The sequence below is a fragment of the Rhipicephalus microplus genome, chromosome 3, assembly GCF_043290135.1.
Source record: "Rhipicephalus microplus isolate Deutch F79 chromosome 3, USDA_Rmic, whole genome shotgun sequence".
Classification (NCBI taxonomy): Eukaryota; Metazoa; Arthropoda; class Arachnida; order Ixodida; family Ixodidae; genus Rhipicephalus; species Rhipicephalus microplus.
The window spans coordinates 255,732,979-255,753,372 of NC_134702.1; the positions used below are offsets into that span (position 1 = coordinate 255,732,979).

At 45.9% G+C, this 20,394-nt stretch overlaps 1 protein-coding gene and 1 long non-coding RNA gene across 2 annotated transcripts in view; both read right to left on the reverse strand.

Moving 5' to 3' along the window:
* Window positions 1–1,025: 1,025 nt before the first annotated feature.
* The window catches only part of LOC142803193 (uncharacterized), a 162,019-nt gene continuing 142,650 nt past the window's right edge, over window positions 1,026–20,394 (reverse strand). The window contains exon 4 of the mRNA XM_075888286.1: window positions 1,026–2,019. Within this exon, the coding sequence (XP_075744401.1) occupies window positions 1,809–2,019 (211 nt within the window). The 3' untranslated portion in view covers window positions 1,026–1,808. The remainder of the gene's footprint in view (window positions 2,020–20,394) is intronic.
* LOC142804221 (uncharacterized) lies at window positions 10,653–12,472 on the reverse strand. The gene is made up of 2 exons (XR_012894525.1): window positions 12,254–12,472; window positions 10,653–12,131 (listed from the first exon to the last, which is right to left on the reverse strand). It is a non-coding gene; the product is annotated as an uncharacterized LOC142804221 (long non-coding RNA).

The window sequence follows — 20,394 nt, forward strand, 5'->3', positions numbered from 1 at the left end:
CTCCATGGTGATTACCAGTGACCGTTCTTCCTAAATTTCCAAGCAGGTATGAACTATTCGTAAAAGATTCGGCAGATCCCACGTACCGAGGAACCAATGTTATGCGAAGCATGCGGAGGATAGGTGGCCGCGTTGCACTTTCTTTTATTGATCGACACGTCATGAAATGACGCTAAATATATGTACAAATGTTGCATGCACAGACATATGTTGAAGAGTTGCATATGTTTATATAATCAGTTGTTTGCATTTGCGCAACAATGTCAACTGGAACATGCGTATTAGCAACAGCAGAATCTGATATGAAGCGCTGATGCTCCCGAAGATACTGGGCCTTGATACTGCTACATAAATCAACATCTCAATTGACGTAAACCCGACGCGACAGCTGCATCAAAGGAGTAGATATGTAATGTTTATAAAACTGGGTAGGCAGCACTGCAAAAGTAGTTCCGGGACCTGGTGTAGCTCTGTGGTTGAATGCTTGACTGCAACGCAGAATGCTTGGGTTCGATTTCTGTTGGCACCCTGAAATTTATTATTTGGATTCGTCGAGGGGTCAACGCTGCCCATGTGAGGTTTTTCTTAACACTGACGTTTTGTTCCATGCCTTCATTGGGTCAACGCTGCCGATGTCAGGTATTGTTTATTGCTCACGCGTTAACCCAATGTGTGTTCTCGTCGTTCCAGGGTAAATACTGTCAATCGCCTATGGCACATACCCGCATACCAGCGGCACATACCCGCCCGTGGGTATGTGCTACTGTCTAACGGGAAGCGTTAGACGACGTACGAGACGGGATTGTGACATTATTCATGTATTGACCAGCGCGTCATACTCGTCAAGCCATCTTACCCTCCCATGCTGATTTTGGTTCACGCCAAGTTAAGGGGTGGCCATGAGAGCACACAAACGTAAGCGGCTATAGATAGATAGATAGATAGATAGATAGATAGATAGATAGATAGATAGATAGATAGATAGATAGATACGCTCAATGTCGCCGAAGTTCAATAAGAAATGCTCCACATTTAAAAGCACTTCAATTCACTCATTAGAATCAATAGCCTATTTCCACTGGTTAAAAAGTCAATTTTCTTAGTTTGTGCAATTACTGCCATAAACAATGTTCGTGCACATTAGAAGATGCCTTCCGCTAAAGTAAAGAAAACGCCGCAGGTCGCACACAGATGCCGGCTTTCCGTGATTTTCAAGTATCATTGAACCCATTTCTTGAAACACCTTTTATACAATGTACTTCTTTAAAAAATAGTTGGAAGAATTCTCTGCGTAAACTTCTTCTTGCCAGTATGTTGTCCTGTGTTTGCGCTGAGTGTCATTACAAATTACATGCTCTAACTCACCCAAAAAGGCATGCTGTCAGATCTTTCATGCTCCCAAATTTGGACCGATGCCGAATTTCATCCAGCTCATTTGAAAATCATGCTCATGAAATAAACTTCAAAATTGCAACAGCTTCCGCAGAAGTACAGTGACCAAATTCATCTGCGGAAAAAAATTTAATATTCAATTGCTGTCCTGTTTTATGCTCATGCAACGACCGCAAATAATCATTCGACTGATTCATTCTCATGCAGAAGAAAAAAATTTAATAGATTCGCATATCTAGACTACATGCATGTACACAGATTAAGTTACCCGTGCACGATGAGTCTATTGTATAACGTACTTGGATGGGTGCGTGTAGTCCATATGCGATTTAAGGGATATTTTGCGGATAAGTAAGAGAAAAGATGGCGTGTGCTGCGCGTTCGGACCGGGGAATTCGACGTATATGAGACGATGTTCACCAGTATCGCTTCTGTATGTAATCGAGAGATTCTGGCGCCGAGCGTTCCTTAGCCGACTGGCCCCATTCGGTACTTTCGTACTCCTGCGACGGCCCGCGACCGGCGAATATGGAGTTGTCTTGTGAGTCTAACACCGGTAGCCGAATTCCAAAGCTTTCATCCAGATCAGTGCTATGGTCTGGACGCTGGTCGTGCTCCATCCCTACGCTGTCAAGGGAGAAGCGGAAAAAGAAAAAAAAAGCTGCAGTAAAAAGGTGCGTCAGTGAACTATTTCTTTTTACAGAGATGTGTCAATAGTAATAAAAATGTGCTGGATTCCTGATTAAACGTATTGGTTTATACAAAAGTGCAGCGTACGTTCCAGACAACACGAAATCTCCCGTGGATGTCCAGAAAAGATTTCACCGTCCTATTCCCTTGTGGGACGAACTAAGGAGGCCCACATAGCCATGCCCACAACATATATTAACACAATTCCCTATCGATGCTTGACGTAGGTCCACTCAACTTCCTCGGGAGGACGTGTGTAGTATGTTCCTTGCTAATAATAATAATAATAATAATAATAATAATAATAATAATAATAATAATAATAATAATAATAATAATAATAACGTATGCTCAGATTTGGGCGCACGTTGAAGAACCCCTTGTGGTCGAAATTTCCGGAGCCCTCCACTTCGGTGCCTCTAATAATCATATGGTGGTTTTGGGACGTTATACCCCACATATCAATCAATCAATAAATAATAATAACAATTATTTATGACGTTATACTCTACATATCAATCAATCAATAATAATTATGACAATTATTTATGATTATTAGTAGTAGCAGTAGTGTAATACTATTACAATAAAAATTACTCATCTTCTTATAATTATTAGTAATGGGTTTGTTGAAAAGATTGTCACTGCACTGAAAACAAAATTAACAATCTTATAATATCATTAATATTACGAGGCAGTGGGCATAACTCCGCCCCGTCGTAGACGCATCGATGAAGAAGAAGTGGATTCGGCGCGAGAGATCCTAGCCCCCCTGGGGTGTCACGCCTACCTGTAAATATTGAAAACTCACTCGTTTCTCTCTTTCGTGTATTTGTAATCCCCGTAACAATACTAATATTGTTGTTGCCGTTAGCTGAATTTTTCAGAGCTGTTTCCATAGGCCACGTCCTAGTGGGCGTTAAGACAAACGGCCGCTTTCCGCTCCACAATCTAAACTTCTCTACCTCTCCCCTCGCCTCCTATTCCTCTCTCCCCTTCCTTGTCATTCCAACCATCTCTTCCTCGCTTGTCATAGACAGTTATCCGCTTCGTGCGCCAGTATAGTGGCGGTGCCGTTCGATTGGCGCTCGACTAGTGTGGAGAAGCGGTTGCATCCTCTCCCAACTCCCAACAAGATCCGACGCATTCTGAATAAAATTTGCCCAATCATTGTGAAAAAAAAAAGAATGAAGCGCTATCTCTCTAAAGTATTTCACACCATCAAAAACACCTTCTTTTCGCTTCCACCGCGTTGGCCTGCATCAAATAAACCACTCTTTGCACTATTTTCTATTTCTTTCAATTGCCGTGCGAGCGCGCTCTCCTGCTGTCGGCAGCGCACCCAACAAGACTGGCTTGGCTCGTCACTTTCGTAATGGTCACGTCTTCCTTGGAATTTGCAACGTTGAAATTGTGTAAACGTCAAGGCCACACGTTGGACGATGAGCCCTCACCACGATCACCCGACATCGCTTCAACGGCAATGCTTCATGCTTCAAACTTGCACTTTTGTTCGTTAGTTGCTGTGCAGGATGGCCTCCTACAAGACCACTATTTTCCTTGACAGTGTTTGTAGCTCTCGGCTTCATGGCAGTTTGTTGGTGCGATGAGGACAAGAGGTGCTACATCGAGGGTAGCGATGGTGTCATACAGCGGGAAAATTTATGACGTTACTGTACGCGCACGATTGTGCTACAGTTGAAACACCACTCCTTGGTCCTACGCGTTAACTCGACACCAGTGTGCAGTACCAAGTGTGTTGTTATCGTTGTTGCGTTGGCTAATATTGAGTTGCAATTGGAATACTCTTTTTTACGAAGGTGAGTGACGCTGTAAATCACCCTTTTATACTCTCGCTATTCCACAAGTAATAATTCTAGAATCACATGTCTTGTGTACTTACACTTACCACAGAAGAATGTAGCGTACGGTATACATGCTACACGCCTATAAATTTGTATGAACCTCAAATTTTCATGCTGAATTTGAAATGTATTTGACAAAGAATAGTTGCTTCAACGGTGTTAGTGATTACATCTCCCGAAGTACGTGATGTTATTGCAGTTTATGTTCCTCAAATTTTTTTGTGGTTGTGAAATAAACTGTGAATGTTTGTACTTCATTTGCTATTGTGCCTTCATACATTATTATGCATCTGTGTGACGCATGTTAACAGCGTTAATCAGCTTTCTGTCAGTACTTATTATGCATAAGTGGCTCGATGAAGTTGCAAGTGCTGGACGTAGCGGAGAATGTGTGTCTTTTGTGCGATTTCTAAGCATGTATACTACCCATACCTGCATTGTTATTGCACTGTTCAAACTGTTCAGTGAAACGAAAACCGTTCTACGTTGCAACAACTTTTATTTCGCTTGTGTCAGCTGGTAACGCAAACCTTGGGTGCACGTTAAAGAACCCCAGGTGGTCGAAATTTTCGGAGCCCTCCACTACGGCGTCTCTCATAATCATACCTTCACTTCACTTCACTTTATTTCCTTAAAGACCCCAGAGGGGGTATTACATAAGGGGTGGGTTGACAAATAAAGTTCTGTTATTTTTTTTTTTTCTATTGGCACGGGTTTTCATTGCGAAAGACGTGCAGACAGTTGGTCGAAAAATGTTGATGAACAGGAAATGGCCACGACGTCGTGGGGAAGAACATTCCAGTCGTTTGCAGTCCGTACAAAAAAGGACATAGAAAAAGTGGTCGTTCTAATGCGTGGACGGGCAACTTGAAGTGGATGTCTAGTGCGGTGAGATATGCGGGCTGGTGGAACAATGTAGGGATGACGGAATGGGCTGTGAAAAATTTTCTGAAACAGGCAGAAGCTGGAAATGCGACGGCGAACGCCAAGGTTTAAAAGAGCAGATTCTTTTTTGAGGGATGATACACTAATATTATACGAATACGAAGAATGAATGAACATAGTAGCACGGTTTTGAACTGCCTCAAGTGATTCGATGAGATATGCTTGGTGTGGGTTCCAGATTGCAGAGGCATATTCCAATTTAGAGCGAATAAGGGATTTGTAGGCCTGTAACTTGACGTCCTGCGGGGCATGCCGAAGGTGACGTTTCAGAAAACCTAGGAATTTGTTTGCAGATAATATAATGTTGGTAACATGCAGGCGCCAGTTAAGATCATTGCACAGGGTGACACCGAGATACTTATGTGATTACACGTGTTCGAGGGCGACGTTAGCGATTGAGTAAGGGAACAAAGAAGGGTTGCTACGGCGGTGGAAAGAGAGTGTTTTACATTTGTTAGGGTTAAGTTTCATAAGCCAGCTTTCACACCAGTCCTGCACGTGGTTAAGGTCATCTTGAATAGCGGTTTGATCTGTCGGGTTAGTGATTGAGTGATAGATTACACAGTCGTCAGCAAACAAACGGATACTGGAGGAGACATGCGAAGCTAAATCAATAATATAAATTAAGAAGAGAAGGGGACCAAGAACGGAGCCTTGGGGGACACCTGATGTTACTGGAAGGGGGTTAGAGGGCACGTCATCAATTGAAACAAACTGGAAGCGGTTAGTTAGAAATTCATCAATCCAAGCTAAAATATCGGGATGTATATTTAAAGATCTAAGTTTCATTAGCAGTCGCTTATGAGGTACCTTTTCGAACGCTTTCGAGAAATCCAGGAATATAACGTATTACGTTATATGGTGGTTTTGAGACGTTAAACCCCACATATCAATCAATCAATCATGGTCACGCAAACCTATTAAACACACGCACTTTAGAAACGCATGCAATATACCGCACTCGCGCTCAGCAATAAAAAACGGGCCCGTAATTTTCAAACAAATAAAATAGAACCATCGACGTCACAAACGTCATGGCTGTCTAGCGGAGCAGCTAGCGTCAGCTGTAAAAAGCAAGAGTAAAAACTAGAATATAAACTAACCTAAAAAAAGCCAGACCTGTGCGGAAGGCGCAGCAAAGTCACAGCGAAAGCTCTAAGAGCGGCCTTTCAGGGCCTTTTATTACCACTCATTGGGTAACTGCCACAAGCACACTTTCTTGAGGCTCACAACGGCATTAATAATAAAAAGATTAGGGAAGGAGGCCGACATTCGCTATGCTATTTTTCATCATTTTTTTTAGAAGCGAGATATCCGCTTAAATATTGCGAGGAACTTTGAGCCAATCGTTCATGCAGTGGCTGACGACGATGGGGAATTATGGCTCAAGAGGGTATGCGCTACAGTTAATAGTGCAACAAGAACAGGCTTTTGTAATAGGATGGAGCATTAAACAGCCCACCTATTACCTTATTGACATTGTGCGACGATTTGTTGTTCTTTCGCTGCTTTAAAACGCTTTATACGTCGTATTAAAACGATTGTTTTCCTTCATGAAGCCTGCCTAAGGCAAGTTTGCCAACAGTTCACAAACACCAGCGTGGCTCAGTGGCCGAATACTCGGCTGGCACCAAGAGGACCCGGGATCGAGCTCCACTGTGCATTTGGTGCTAGTTTTTTTTTTTTTTTCGTGCGATGTGGTTACGGACACCGGCAGCGGCAGCGGCGGACAACTGCGCGTGAGCCGAGTTGTGATCTTGGAATAGCTTTCTCTGTAAAATTCTCTGCAGCGGGCACTTTGCAGAAAGTTGAGCCATACGATCCGCTTTTCGCCACCGTTTGCCGTTGGTGGCGCCCCCACTACCGCTCAAAGCAGCAGCACGAGGTGTATAGCATTATATTTACAGACCTGTTTAAGACAGCCAGCATTTTTTCATCGCGATAAAGCCGAACAAGACTGGGTACAAGGATGTTCGCTCTGATGTGAGCCACAAATGTTAGACAGGCTAGACTACTCCCTTCCGGTACGAAACAGATAAAAAACAAAAAAAAGGTCTACAACAATTTGGTTAGCAGGTATGTTCCGCTACTTCACGTGCGATAAATATCTTTAACGAAGGAAGAAACAGATCCAAACAGGTGCATCTTCGTATATGTTTGGTCCTTTGTCCAAGATATTGCTACGTAGCTGACATATCAGCGGTCAGAAGACGACAGCAAGGAAGTGGTCATTCGGTTGTGCGTGCTGTCCTTCATCTTAGTCGACGCCATAAGCATCAGTTTGAATATAGATTTTGAATAGACACGCCTCGTTTCATTTTTATGTAACATCTTTGTGGTGGAGGTGATGGGTACTTCCCCGTCTTCATCACGAAGCTCCGCAACGGCCGCATCATCATAGTTCCAACCACGTCACAGGTTTAACAACCATCGTCTTCCCCACCTGCCCCTTCCGTGACTTCTACATACGTCGCTCTACCTCCTGCTCGTGATCCCGGTGTATTTTCCGGTCAGGATGGCGCTGGCGTCGACAAAGGGATCAACCGGTACGAACGGGTCAGCGCAAGCTATAGGTAGGACCCGACTCTTATGCTTGCCAATGTGCTTTTTTACCTCGATGGCCCACCGCGAGTGTGGTTTGAGACGCACGAAGCGGAGATTACAAACTGGGACTCCTTTAAAGAGAAGATCCGCGACCTTTTTGGCGACACCGTTGGGCGGCCGATCGCAGCGCGGAATCAACTGGCGGCTCGTGCACAGACGTCGACGGAGTCGTGCGTCGCGTACATTCACGACGTCATCGCCCCATGCCGCCAGATTGACGAGCACATGAGTGAGCCTGAGAAAGTGGCCCATGTGCTGAAAGGCATAGCAGACGACGCATTTAATTGAAATTGAAATTGAAATTTATTCCGCAACAACAAAATACATGTTACGAGGAGGGCAGGTAAAAGCTGTGAGAACAGCTTGAGAAGCCCTGACCCCCTAGTACACAGGGTAGCACAGAAAGACGTGCGGCTAAGGACAACCAAAATAAAAGTGTTTCACAATGTGCAAAAAAAAAGAAACAATGAAAGACTACAATGAAAGATCACCGAGGTAGTCGCTAGATCACATTATTATATAAACACTAATCGCAATTTTTTTGGTGATATGCTAGATATATCAATGTTATGTTCCCTAATTATGCGGTTTAGAAGTGTAGGCAGTTGAAACTTTAACATTTGATTTCCGTATTTCGTTCTACATTTTGATATGTGCCACACTTCAGGTTGACGTACATTATAAGCAGGAAAATTTTTCTCTAACCTGGCTATTCTAGCAATCGTATCATTATTTTTCAATAAACCGAACTTATATAAACGGCTTAGTTTATAATCATATATTGATGCAACCTGAATGATGTAGTGTTTTTTAAACAATTCTGCTGTGTGGCTGCGATGTGGTAATTTAGAGGCAAGACGCAAAGCTTTCTTTTGCAAGATGGTAAGTTTGCAAACGTTTACAGTTGTCGTTGTGGACCATACAAGAAAGGCATAATTCAATAATGAAGAAAACAACGAGTTATATATGAGCATGTTTACAGAAACAGGAAAATAGTAGCAATGACGGCGCATGACGCCGATTATACGAGATAGTTTAGTAATAATATGGTTCACGTGATCATCCCATGTCATGTTTTGTGAAAAATACACGCCTAATGATTTAAAACTTTTGACGACTTCAATTTCTAAATTATTTAACGAAATGATGGGAAACTGAACTTGTGTGTGGCGGGGGTGAAATAAAACAGCTTTTGTTTTTTTTATGTTTAGTTTTAGAGAGTTTTCTTGGGCCCATGTGTTAATTTTAGACAGTGCGTTATTCGCTCGGCTACCTAGATCGCTGCTACATCTGCTTGAAAAAAACAAACTTGTGTCGTCAGCATATATAATGTAATGGGCAGATTCATCAATACGAACTATCTCATTAACGTAAAGTATAAAGAGAAACGGTCCCAAAATGCTTCCCTGCGGGACGCCTGTTTTAATGGATTTTGTTGCGGAATGTTTGCCTTGAATTACGACGAATTGAGTTCGGTGTTGCAAGTATGAAGTGATTAATTTGTGTGCAACGCCTCTTATACCGTAATGGTCCAACTTTTGTAGGAGAATTTTATGATTAATGAGGTCAAAGGCTTTTGAGAAATCAAGAAAAAGACCGAGTACCATATTTCGGGATTCAAAATTCTCTAGAATGTATTCTTTTTGTGCCAGTAGCGCGAGCTCAGTAGATTTATTTTTCCGGAAGCCATACTGCGCTGAAGTAATCAAGTTGAACTTGTCAGTAAAAGAGTTCAAACGTTTCAAAATTATTTTTTCCAGACCCTTAGAGAATACAGGTAGAATCGATATAGGGCGGTAGTTGGACATGTCATTTCTGGGACCCTTTTTATAGATAACTGTCACTTTTGCTATCTGCATGTTTCGCGGGAAATGTCCTGTGGACAAACATATGTTAAAAATGTAGGCAAGACAGGGTGCTAGTATGTCAATAACATACTTAACAGGTTTCATCTGAATATTGTCCGCGTCAGTGGCTTTGCTATTACTGAGTGTCAAAAATGTCGCTACTAATTCACTCTCTGAAATTGGCTCTAGAAATATTGTTTGGTTATTTCGAATATTCATATATTTTAAAGAAGTACTACTGGTTGTAGGGCCGCCAACTGACAAAAAGAAGTCGTTAAATGCATCAGCTAAATCAGGCCCTTGAATTTCTGTACCATCTTTCACAATTTTGGTTAATTCCTCCGGTGGATTATTAAGCGTACTGTTAATTGCCTTCCAAACGTTTTCTGTACGCCCTTGCGTTGAGTTAAACAGGTTCGAATAATATAGTTTCTTTTCATCACGAAGGCGTTTGGTGACAAAGTTTCGGTGCTTTTTAAATGCTTTGAGGGCTTCAGGGGACTTACTCACAATAAATGCCTTGAACAATTGGTCCCGCTTTCTTATAAGCTTAAGGCATTCTTTATTTACCCAAGGTTTCCGACTTTTTTTAAATGTTTTAAATGACTTTAGGGGAAAACATTGAAGGTATATTTCGGTGAACTTGTTCATAAATAAATCGTATGCCAAATTGGCGGCACTCGCTGCGAACACATTGCTCCAGTCGGTTCTGCCTAAGCGCTCTCTAAAGAGGGTTAGTGTTTCAGGATTTATAAGTCTATAGGAAAATTCTGCACGCACTTGTTTGGGTACGTTATTGAGTTGGTTAACAAACATAAATATAGGCATGTGGTCACTAATATTGTGAATCAAAGTGCCAGCCGTAACAAGGGAAGTATCAAAGTTTGTTATAAAAAGATCTAAGAGTGTTGATGACTGTGAAGTGATTCGCGTAGGAGCCGTTATAACATTTTGACAATAATGCGAGCTTAACATTGATTCAAGTTCTAATTTAACACTGCTCTCAGCTAACATGTTGATGTTGAGGTCACCACCTAAAATCAAGGCATATTTTTTTTCACTCACAAATTCTAACAGTGAGTCTAAAAAAGAAAAAAACAAACGGACATTATTTGATGGAGGGCGGTAACATACACAAAACACTGATGTACCACATCTAACAGTGAGTATTTCATATAGAGGAGAAATGCAGGAGAATTCAGACATCAATTCACAGTCTATTTTACTTGAGATTAGCATACCTACGCCACCACCCCTTTTGCCTGTGCGGTTCATGTAGTATGATTTATAAGTTGGAAACGTAAATACATCATCTTCCGAAGCAAACCACGTTTCCGAAAACATCACAACGTCAAAATTTACTTGTGCTTCACTAAAAAAATATTCGAGCTCATCCTGTTTATTCCTTCCCGATCTAAGGTTGAAATGAACGCAACTGAGGCTTTTTTCACAACAAGTGTCATACAAGTTTTTAAGATTAATAAGGTCTATAGGTGCGGTTAAGGGAAACATGTTAAGACGAGTATCAAAAGAATATCAGGAAGTAAACAATGCAATGCGGGGTAACAGTATCACAGCTTATCAAGGTCACCCAAACGACGAATGACAACCGCGCTATCACCCTCTCTTTTCCTAACGAGAATCTTGCCGTTGCAGTGCCATGAAAAACGATAGCCATTGTTCTGTGCCCAGTCTTTTGCGTTGCGCAGCAGCTCTCTGTTTTGCTGGGTCATGTTTTCAGTGATCGAAACATTCGAAGCATCTCTTAGGGCTTTCCGCCTTCCTAGCCACTTATCACGAATTGATTGCTGGGCAAATCGAACTATAATTCCGGGTGTTTTGTTTGGCTTTGCCGGAAGTCTGTGGATAGCGGCGATGTCATTCCCAGTCAGCTCTGGCAGGTTAGCAATCTTGGCCACATCATTCAACTTACACAGCAAATTCTCGTCTGGCGTAACCCGGATGCCGTGAACTTCTATGTTTAGTCTCCGACTACGAAACTCGAGATCATTCACCGTAGCTTTCAGTTGTTGAATATCACTTGAGGTGCAGTCCGCCTCTAATTTCCCAACGCGTCTGTTTAAGCTACTAATGTCCTTTTCCTGCTTAGCTTGACAGTTCAAGATGTCATCGTACTTTTGTGACAACAGCTGGATTGAGACCTTAATCTCACCAACCTGAGCCGGCAGCCCTGCTAAAGCATCAAGCCTCCTAGTTATATCTGCCAGGCAAATGGTTAACTCAGAGTCCATGCTAGTTTTCTCCCCACTTTTCGCTTTAGATGAACGGCAAGCAGCACATCGCCATGCCCTGCGACCGCTCTCTCCTTTAGTCTTAAATGTCGTCTCCGACCAGCCAGAACAACTGCCAACATGGTAAGAGGACTCACATTCGTTGCACTTCAGGACACGCCCATCACAGGGGAGGGGCTCATCACAAGACTGGCACGTGCTTGTCATGGTACGTTGTCCAGGCATTCACAGTAGCACTCAGTTCGCACTCAATTCGGGAGCATTCAATTAGGAAAAAGGCACATTATGCACAGAGAACTCAGCAAAGCACTGAAACACGGTGGCAACGGCGGTGGCGGTAAGGCGGTATTGAGAAATAAGCGAATTTACCAACCTGGGTAAGCAAAAAGAGCTGATTAGGCGAACGTCCTTTCACCGCCGCCGCCGCCACCCGTGTGTCCAGGTACGATGTCGACGCCGGAAACACGTAAACACTTCCGCAGGCTCAGTGACGTCAAGATGTGATTCCGTAGCCACGGCAACCGTTTTCAGGTAGTCTAATAAATGGAGGAAATTTGAACGTTGTAAAGGAGCGCCGCTTTGATAAATGGCTCCAGCGCAACGATTCCAACAAGGCAGGAACCCTAAAGCACCGGCCGCCGAAATGCAGGACACCAACCTGGGTAAGCAAAAAGAGCTGATTAGGCGAACGTCCTTTCACCGCCGCCGCCGCCACCCGTGTGTCCAGGTACGATGTCGACGCCGGAAACACGTAAACACTTCCGCAGGCTCAGTGACGTCAAGATGTGATTCCGTAGCCACGGCAACCGTTTTCAGGTAGTCTGGGTAAGCAAAAAGAGCTGATTAGGCGAACGTCCTTTCACCGCCGCCGCCGCCACCCGTGTGTCTAGTTTACAACAATGTTCTAGTTTACAACAAAGTTGCCACTGTCGACGCCATCATTAAAGAGTGCCGGCGGTTCGAAGAAGCCAAGAGCCGCCGTATTACTCAGCGATTCACCCGGCTGCCCAACACGGCCGCAACCTCTTCGTGTGAAGCCGCCCGCCAGTCCATCACGCATGACAATGTCACACGCATTGTTCGTCGGGAAATCGAAGCCGCCTGTCCGGCTCCTCTTCAGCCACCCGTTTTCGCAAAGCTCACCTCTGACCAAAAACAGCCGCCAGTGGCGTTAATACAAGCTGTGGTGAGGCAGGAGTTTGCGAACCTCGGCCTTCCATCAGCATGTCCCTTCACTCGCCCTGAAGTCCCGTCTTACTCCCGAGAACACGCTCGCCGTTCACCTCCAACAATGCCTTCCGTAACCCTTCGGAATGGCGAACACCCGACGACCGGCCTATTTGTTTTTCCTGCCACCAGCCTGGGCACGTTTCTCGCTATTGCCGCCGCCGTTGGTGAAACCAACCACGTCAGACTTTCTTTACCTCGGCGCTCATGCATCCGACGACCCCTCGACGTTCAGTCGCCGCACCCTTCAATTTTTATTCGTCATCATCTTATGAGCCTTCCACTGACGCCCCTTTACCCGGTCGCCACTACCCTGACGCCCCTTCGTCCGGTCGCCGCAGCTGTCGCTCCCCGTCGCCGCTACGTCACCAATCCCGCTCTCCGCCACCTCGGCGCTTTTCCTCGCCGAGATTCTCTGGACGAACACAGCAGGAAAACTAGATATTGCAGCTTATAGAGGTGAAGCTACAATACCAATTACGGCCGAAAATCCTCTACCGACGCTTCCCACGCATCATAGCCTGCTTGAAGTACAAGTCAACCATGTTCCTGTGACCGCCCTCATTGACACAGGTGCGCACCTGTCTATTATGAGCGCTTCTCTACGCTGCCACTTACAAAAGATTATGACGCCATCTACGACGCATCTGAGACCACAAGCCTGCCTGCAACCACACCCAGTGATGTTGTGCACGTCAGCAGGCTAAAACCTTACCGCCTGCCTTCTGAAGACCATAGTTAATGTGCACCGAGACGGCGCTTTTACCGCTGGGGGGTAATGCTACGTAGCTTACATGTCAGCGGTCAGAAGACGACAACGAGGAAGTGGTCTGTCGGTTGTGCGTGCTGTCCTCCATCTTAGTCGACGCCATACGCATCAATTTGAATATAGATTTTAAATAGACACGCCTCGTTTCATTTTTACGTAACAATATTTTCGCACAAGTCGTAGTACCCACTAAACTTGCGGCGTCCTACGGGTACGCAAAGCAGCGTATGAACAATTTAGGCGCTATTTACATTTTTACGTACTTTCGCGCGTGAAACCCGCCCTTTTAAGTGACGCCGCATCTACACATTACAAAAAATAAAAAAAATACAGGATGCCGTTAAATGAAGCTAACTTGCGCACTTAAAATATCTATATCGAATTACCCGATAACCTGAACTAATCCCGATTTCTTTATTTCTTTTTTTTGTTCTGCAAGTTCAACTGTTTTCACTCGAAGCCTTTGTGTACGATGCACAAAATATGCGAGCTCGACATCGCACGCGCACGCTCATAGCGTGCGAAGCCCACGAAAAACTTCATGACGGCGAACGGCTGCACGGAACGCAGAGCCAGCTGAGCCTGCACGTCGACGCGATTGCGTCATTGGATTCTGGTGGGGGGAGGGGGGCTGTGATTTTTTAGAAAAAGGTGGAAACATAAGAAAAAGGGGTGTGGAGTGGACGACAACTGTCTCTCATGTGAGGACACCTAAATCAATACACTCACGGGGAAACGGGAAATGAAGGGACAGTTAAAGTGAAGAAAAGAAACTAAGCTACGAAGAAAGGGAGGCAGGGTGAAGTCAATGAGGAGAAAAAAAAAACTAGCGTGATGGGAGGACACGCTTCACCGTGACGAGCGGCCTATATAAGTCGCTTGGTCAAGCGGGTGTCCTCAAGGAAGTCGAGTAAGGCCACAATTAAGGGCTCCATGACAATGGTCATCGTAGCCCGTGGGTTGTAGAAGGTCCCTCATGGTCCCACATGGCAGTCTGATGAGACGGCAATGTGTGGCGCGCTCGAAGACGCGCGAGGTGGTGAGAAAGGGTGAGATATGCCACGCGGTGGCGCACTCGTACAATTTCGTGTAGAGTTACTGTATAAGCTACCTTTAGGTAGCCGAGTTGCGCCAAGGTACACCATGTTGGATTCAAATGTCTTAAGGAAAAGCCACTTACCATCCGCGTAGAAGCAACGCTCGCGCTTCAAAGTCATAACCACGCACGTACCTTGTAACCGTCTAATCAGTGACTCTGTTACTAGTAATATACAGTTTCCGAAATCACTCCCAAGTACCCAACGTATCAAAGTAAAAGTGATATAAAACAGGAACAAAGCTTGCAATACTTACGGTGCATATACGAGAGGCATTCGTCGGCTGCCACTTGGTACTCTTTTATTCTCACTGATCGCTTGAGAGAGAAAGCATCTTTCATTCATTTCTAAATCGCTTCGTGCACTGTGTGGCACGGAGCATGCAGTCATCTTGCGAGGCATGTGACGAATCAGACGGGCGACAAGGCGGCTGGTACCCCGTACACGTTTAAACAAGCGCGGCGTAGGCCAAAACATGGCGGACGCGTGTGGCGAGGCGGCGTTGAATTAAAAAAATGAGCGCACTCTGAACAGGGGACCGGCTTTAGCAGTGCTGCCAATTTAGCACTCTCGTGGCTTGATCTAGACGCTTTTCACGAATGCAGTTGCCGAAAAATTTATTTAGCTTTGAGTACATATTCTAGCATTCTTACGCAATGTTTAGCTACTCATCCTGCTTGGTTAGGTAAATCCAGCTGCAGTGTATTGACATTTTCTGAATTATTAGTGCAGAGCGAGAAATACCTATATATGTACAAGGAACTAACAATCATTTCATCCAAGGAAAGCATAAGAGACATTGTGTTTTTGAACTGTAGATCTTGTCAAAATTGAAGGGAATTAGGTGCCAGAAAAATCAATAGAATGCCACTGGCAAAACACGTGATTTTTGTCCACAAATGTTTATATATATATATATATATATATATATATATATATATATATATATATATATAAACGGTGGGATGAAATTCGATGGAACCGGTGAAAAATGCGGTAGAAAAAGAGGTCGACAAACGTGCGAAAACACAAATTTTACTAACGTTTCGGCAGGTGGGCCTGCCTTCGTCGGAGTGAAGGCAGGCTCTATCGAAGGCAGGCCATCGAAGGCAGACTCCGTCGAAGGCAGGGCGACCTGCCGAAACGTTACTAAAATTTGTGTTTTCGCACGTTTGCCGACCTCTTTTTGTACCATATATATATATATATATATATATATATATATATATATATATATATATATATATATATATATATATATATATATTGTTACGTGGAAAATAACAGTTGTCAGTCCGCAGCCACAACGCAGCTCACCGACAACGTCCACTTCTTCACTCTCAGTCTGAGGCACCTTTCTTGGGTATGCCCCACTATGCCCTCTTTCAGTCAGCCGAAATCACTTAACACGACCCCCGGCGGCAAAAGCGCCGACCCGGTGAGTTTACGGGGCCACAGCAGGAGCAGTGTGGTAACGCTTGAGCCTTGATACGTGGACGATGTCCCTTGACAGCAGAGCGGAATAGGTTGATGGATTATCAGGGACAATTTCATATGTAGTGTCAGTCACTCGTCTAAGCACGCGATATGAGCCCGTGAAACGAGAGAGATGTTTTTCTGAAAGGCCTGCATGTCGCGTACGGCACCAAAGAAGAACGAGGGAACCTGTTGGAAAGTGTTCTTCGCGATGCCGCTCGTCATAACGATGCTTCTGCGAATCTTGGGACGCCATTAATCTGCTGCGCGCAAGCTGACGAGCGTGGTCAGCTCGGGTAATAGCGTCGCGTGCATATTCAGAAGTAGACTGTGCAGCACCTGGCAGGAAGGTATCCAACGGCAATGTTGGTTCGCGTCCAAACAGAAGGTAAAATGGCGAGGCGAGTACCCAGCAGTGTCATGCCGGGAGGAATTGTATGCGAACGTCACGTAGGGTATAGCGCAAGGTCCCAATCACGATGGTCGGCCGAGACGTATTTCGATAGCATGTCTGTCAGGGTGCGGTTTAAACGTTCTGTAAGCCCGTTTGTCTGGGGATGGTACGATGTCGTGAGCTTATGTTGGGTAGAGCAGGAACTCTGGATATCGTCAACCACTTTCGAAAGAAACGTACGGCCTCGGTCTGTCAGCAGTTGACGAGGGGCTCCATGCCCTAAAATGAGATCGGGTAGTAGAAAATCAGCGACGTCTGTAGCGCAGCTTGTTGGCATGGCTCGTGTAACTGCATAATGAGTCGCGTAATCCGTAGTCACCGCGACCCACTTGTTTCCGGAGGCGGATGTTGGGAAGGCAACGAGAAGGTCCAAACAAACACGGAAGGATGGCTCCAATGGGATGTCGATGGGCTGAAGATATCCGGAAGGTAGTCCCGACGGCTTTTTGCGACGCTGGCAAATTTCACAAGCGTTGACATAGCGACGTACAGAGCGTGAAAGGCAAGGTCAGTAGAAGCGGCGGCGGACACGGTCATACGTGCGAGAGACACCAAGGTGACCCGCGGTTGGCGCGTCATGGAGCTCGCGTAGGACTGTGGAACTCAGGTGCTTTGGTATGACCAGAAGTAGGTCGTGACCATTGGGCGATAAATTACGCTGATATAAGGTGCGGTCCTTTAAGGTAAACATGCGAACAGAAGCGTCTTGCGGTGAAGATTCGAGCTGTTGTATTAGGCGGCTGATATCCGGATCGCGAAGCTGCTCGTCCCCGAGATGAAGCAGCTGGGAGATGGAAAAAATGCAGCCCACAGAATCAGTGCGCGTAGGATCGCAGTCGGCCACAGGGTAGCGTGACAGACAATCCACATCTTTGTGCAGTTTTCCTGATTTATACACTACGGTGTAAGAATACTCCTAAAGGCGGAGTGCCCAGCGGGCGAGAAGACCTGTGGGATCTTTGAGGGAGGTCAGCCAGCAGAGAGCGTGGTGGTCGGTGAAAACTACATATGGTCGGCCGTATAAGTAAGGGCGAAATTTCGCGACTGCCCACACCAGCGCTAGGCATTCGTGATCTGTGATGGAATAATTACGTTCCGAGGTGGACAGCAGCCTGATGGCATAAGCTATCACGCGATGCTGCCCACGTTGTCGCTGAGCCAACACAGCGGCTACTCCGTAACCACTGGTATCGGTGCGCACTTCGGTCGGTGCTGTTGGGTCGAAGTGAGCCAGCACAGGAGAAGAAGTGAGCAAAGTGGTCAGGTCGGAAAATGCTGCTGCTTGCGAGGGACCCCAGGTAAACGTCTCATCTGGTTTGAGCAAATTTGTTAGGGGCCGAGCGATTTCCGCGAAGTTCTTGATGAACCGCCGAAAATAGGAGCAGAGCCCCACAAAGCTGCGGACATCTTTGGCGGTTTTTGGCACAGGAAAGTCCTTCACAGCTCGAACTTTTTCTGGGTCAGGCTGTATGCCGTAAGCGTCAACAATACGTCCAAGTATTGTAATGCGACGGCGACCAAACCGGCACTTGGATGAATTCAGCGGAACGCCGGCGAGACAGAATACATCAAGAATTTTCGACAGTCTGTCAACGTGCGCTTCAAAAGTGGGAGCAAACACAATCCCGTCATCCAGATAACAAAGACACGTAGACCACTTGAATCCATGGAGCAGGGAGTCCATCGTTCGTTCAAAGGTGGCGGGGGCATTACATAAGCCGAAAGGCATGACTTTGAATTGGTAGAGGTCATCGGGTGTTACAAAAGCCGTCTTCTCTCGGTCCATGGGGTCCACGGCGATCTGAAAATAACCAGAACGAAGATAGATGGAAGAAAAGTAGGCAGCTCCATGGAGGCAATCAAGGGCGTCGTCAATGCGGGGCAGAGGGTATGCGTCTTTCTTGGTGATGCTGTCAAGGTAGCGATAGTCCACACAAAATCGCCACGATTCGTCCTTCTTTTTAACTAATACCACCGGGGATGCTCAGGGACTGGAGGATGGTTCAATAATGTCCTTCGCTAGCATCTTGTTCACCTCCTTCTGAATTATGCTCCGCTCAAAAGCAGACACTTTGTAGGGACGGTGGTGAACAGAGTTGGCATCACCTGTGTGTATGCGATGTTGGACAAAGGACGTCTGCCCAAGAGGTCGGTCGTTCAAATCGAAAATATCCTGGTAGGCCTCGAGAAGATGTTGTAGGGCTTCAACTTGCGGAGGCGGAAGATCAGTGGCGATCATGTCTACAATTTGACGGCTGCCCGAATGTGTTGCGAGTGATGTGCACTGCGGTGAAACAAGTGTGTCTAAGGCAAGCACTTCAATTTGTGAATTGAGCAACTGACACAGGTGGGCCACAGAAATGCCTTGTGGAAGCACATGATTCATGTAGCCGAAATTGACAAGAGGTAGACAAGTTTTGTTATCTGTGATGCTGAGCACCGTATAGGGCACTGCAACATTGTGCGCAAGGAGTACGTCGGTGATAGGCGTAGCGTAATAGTCACGGTCGGGCACAGCTGGTGAGCACAGAAAATCAACGTACGTCACAGTTTTGGAGGGCAGGCGAACAAAGTCGCTGCATTGTAATCGGCATGTAGGTTGGTACGGGGCGGCACTGATTTGTGGCAGTTCAAGGCGGAGCACACCAGCGGAGCAATCTATCAGAGCAGAATTGGCGGCAAGAAAATCGAGGCCTAGTATGAGGTCGTGGAGACATGTTGCAAGCACAGTAAAAAGGACGACCACTTGATGACCGGCTACGGTAAGTTGAGCTGTGCACATACCGACGACAGGGACTGTTGCACCATCTACAACTTGGATGACACTGGTCAAGGGGGGCGTGAGGACCTTCATCATGCGATGACGAAAACGCGAACTCATAATACAGACGTGAGCACCCGTATCTATCAAAGCTTCAACAAGTGTGCCACCATTATATACTTCTAGGGTGTTCCGGTTCAAGCGTAAGGGCAACAGAGGATTTTTGGGTAAGGTCGACAGGGCAGCTTCACCTCCAGAAGCTACGCAACCTAGTTTTCCGGGGACATGCGGCGGTTAAACGATGGCGAGGGAGAGCGGCGACGCGTATTTGAACGAGAAGGGTGGCTTTGAGGCGGTGGCGACGACGGGACGGGGTGGCCGTAGTCCTCAGGGTGTTACGTATTCGGCGGCTGGACGACAGCCGGCCCAGGAAAGAGACGACTCAAGCAGTGCCAGGAAGACAATCCCAGTTTATTCACCTTGCGGCGCGTTTTTAAGCGCTACGCAGCCAATCGCAGGTTGGCACGAAAGAAAAGAAAACAGCAAGATAACAGCAATCGGGCAATGTTATCAGAAAGCCCCGACGTAGAAAGAGGGCGAGCACTGCAAACGTTACAACTCGGCCAAAGCTACCCCTAGCGGAAGGCGTTCAAGAGGATGACGCTTCATGAACGGCTGGAGGTGGTAACAGGTAGCCAACACGTGGGCAGGTCTCCAAGCACAGCACTGACACGTTTCGCACGGTCATATTGTCTTTGTGCACGGCGTGGGCGAAGACCCTGAGGTGCATGGTGGCACTGGTCGTTGAAGTAGCCACCGCAGAAGGAAATGGAAATGGCATTGCGCGTCGTCTGGCTGGAACACGCCCGCGAAGGTTGGCATTAAAGGCCAAGAGGAGGCAATGTCGAGAACAGGCAATGTTCAGAACGGGCACCACTCGCCGAGTGTTGATTGGCTGCAGCACGGGAGTTGGCTGCAGGCGCCTGGAGCAGGGTTGATTTCGCCATCTGGTACG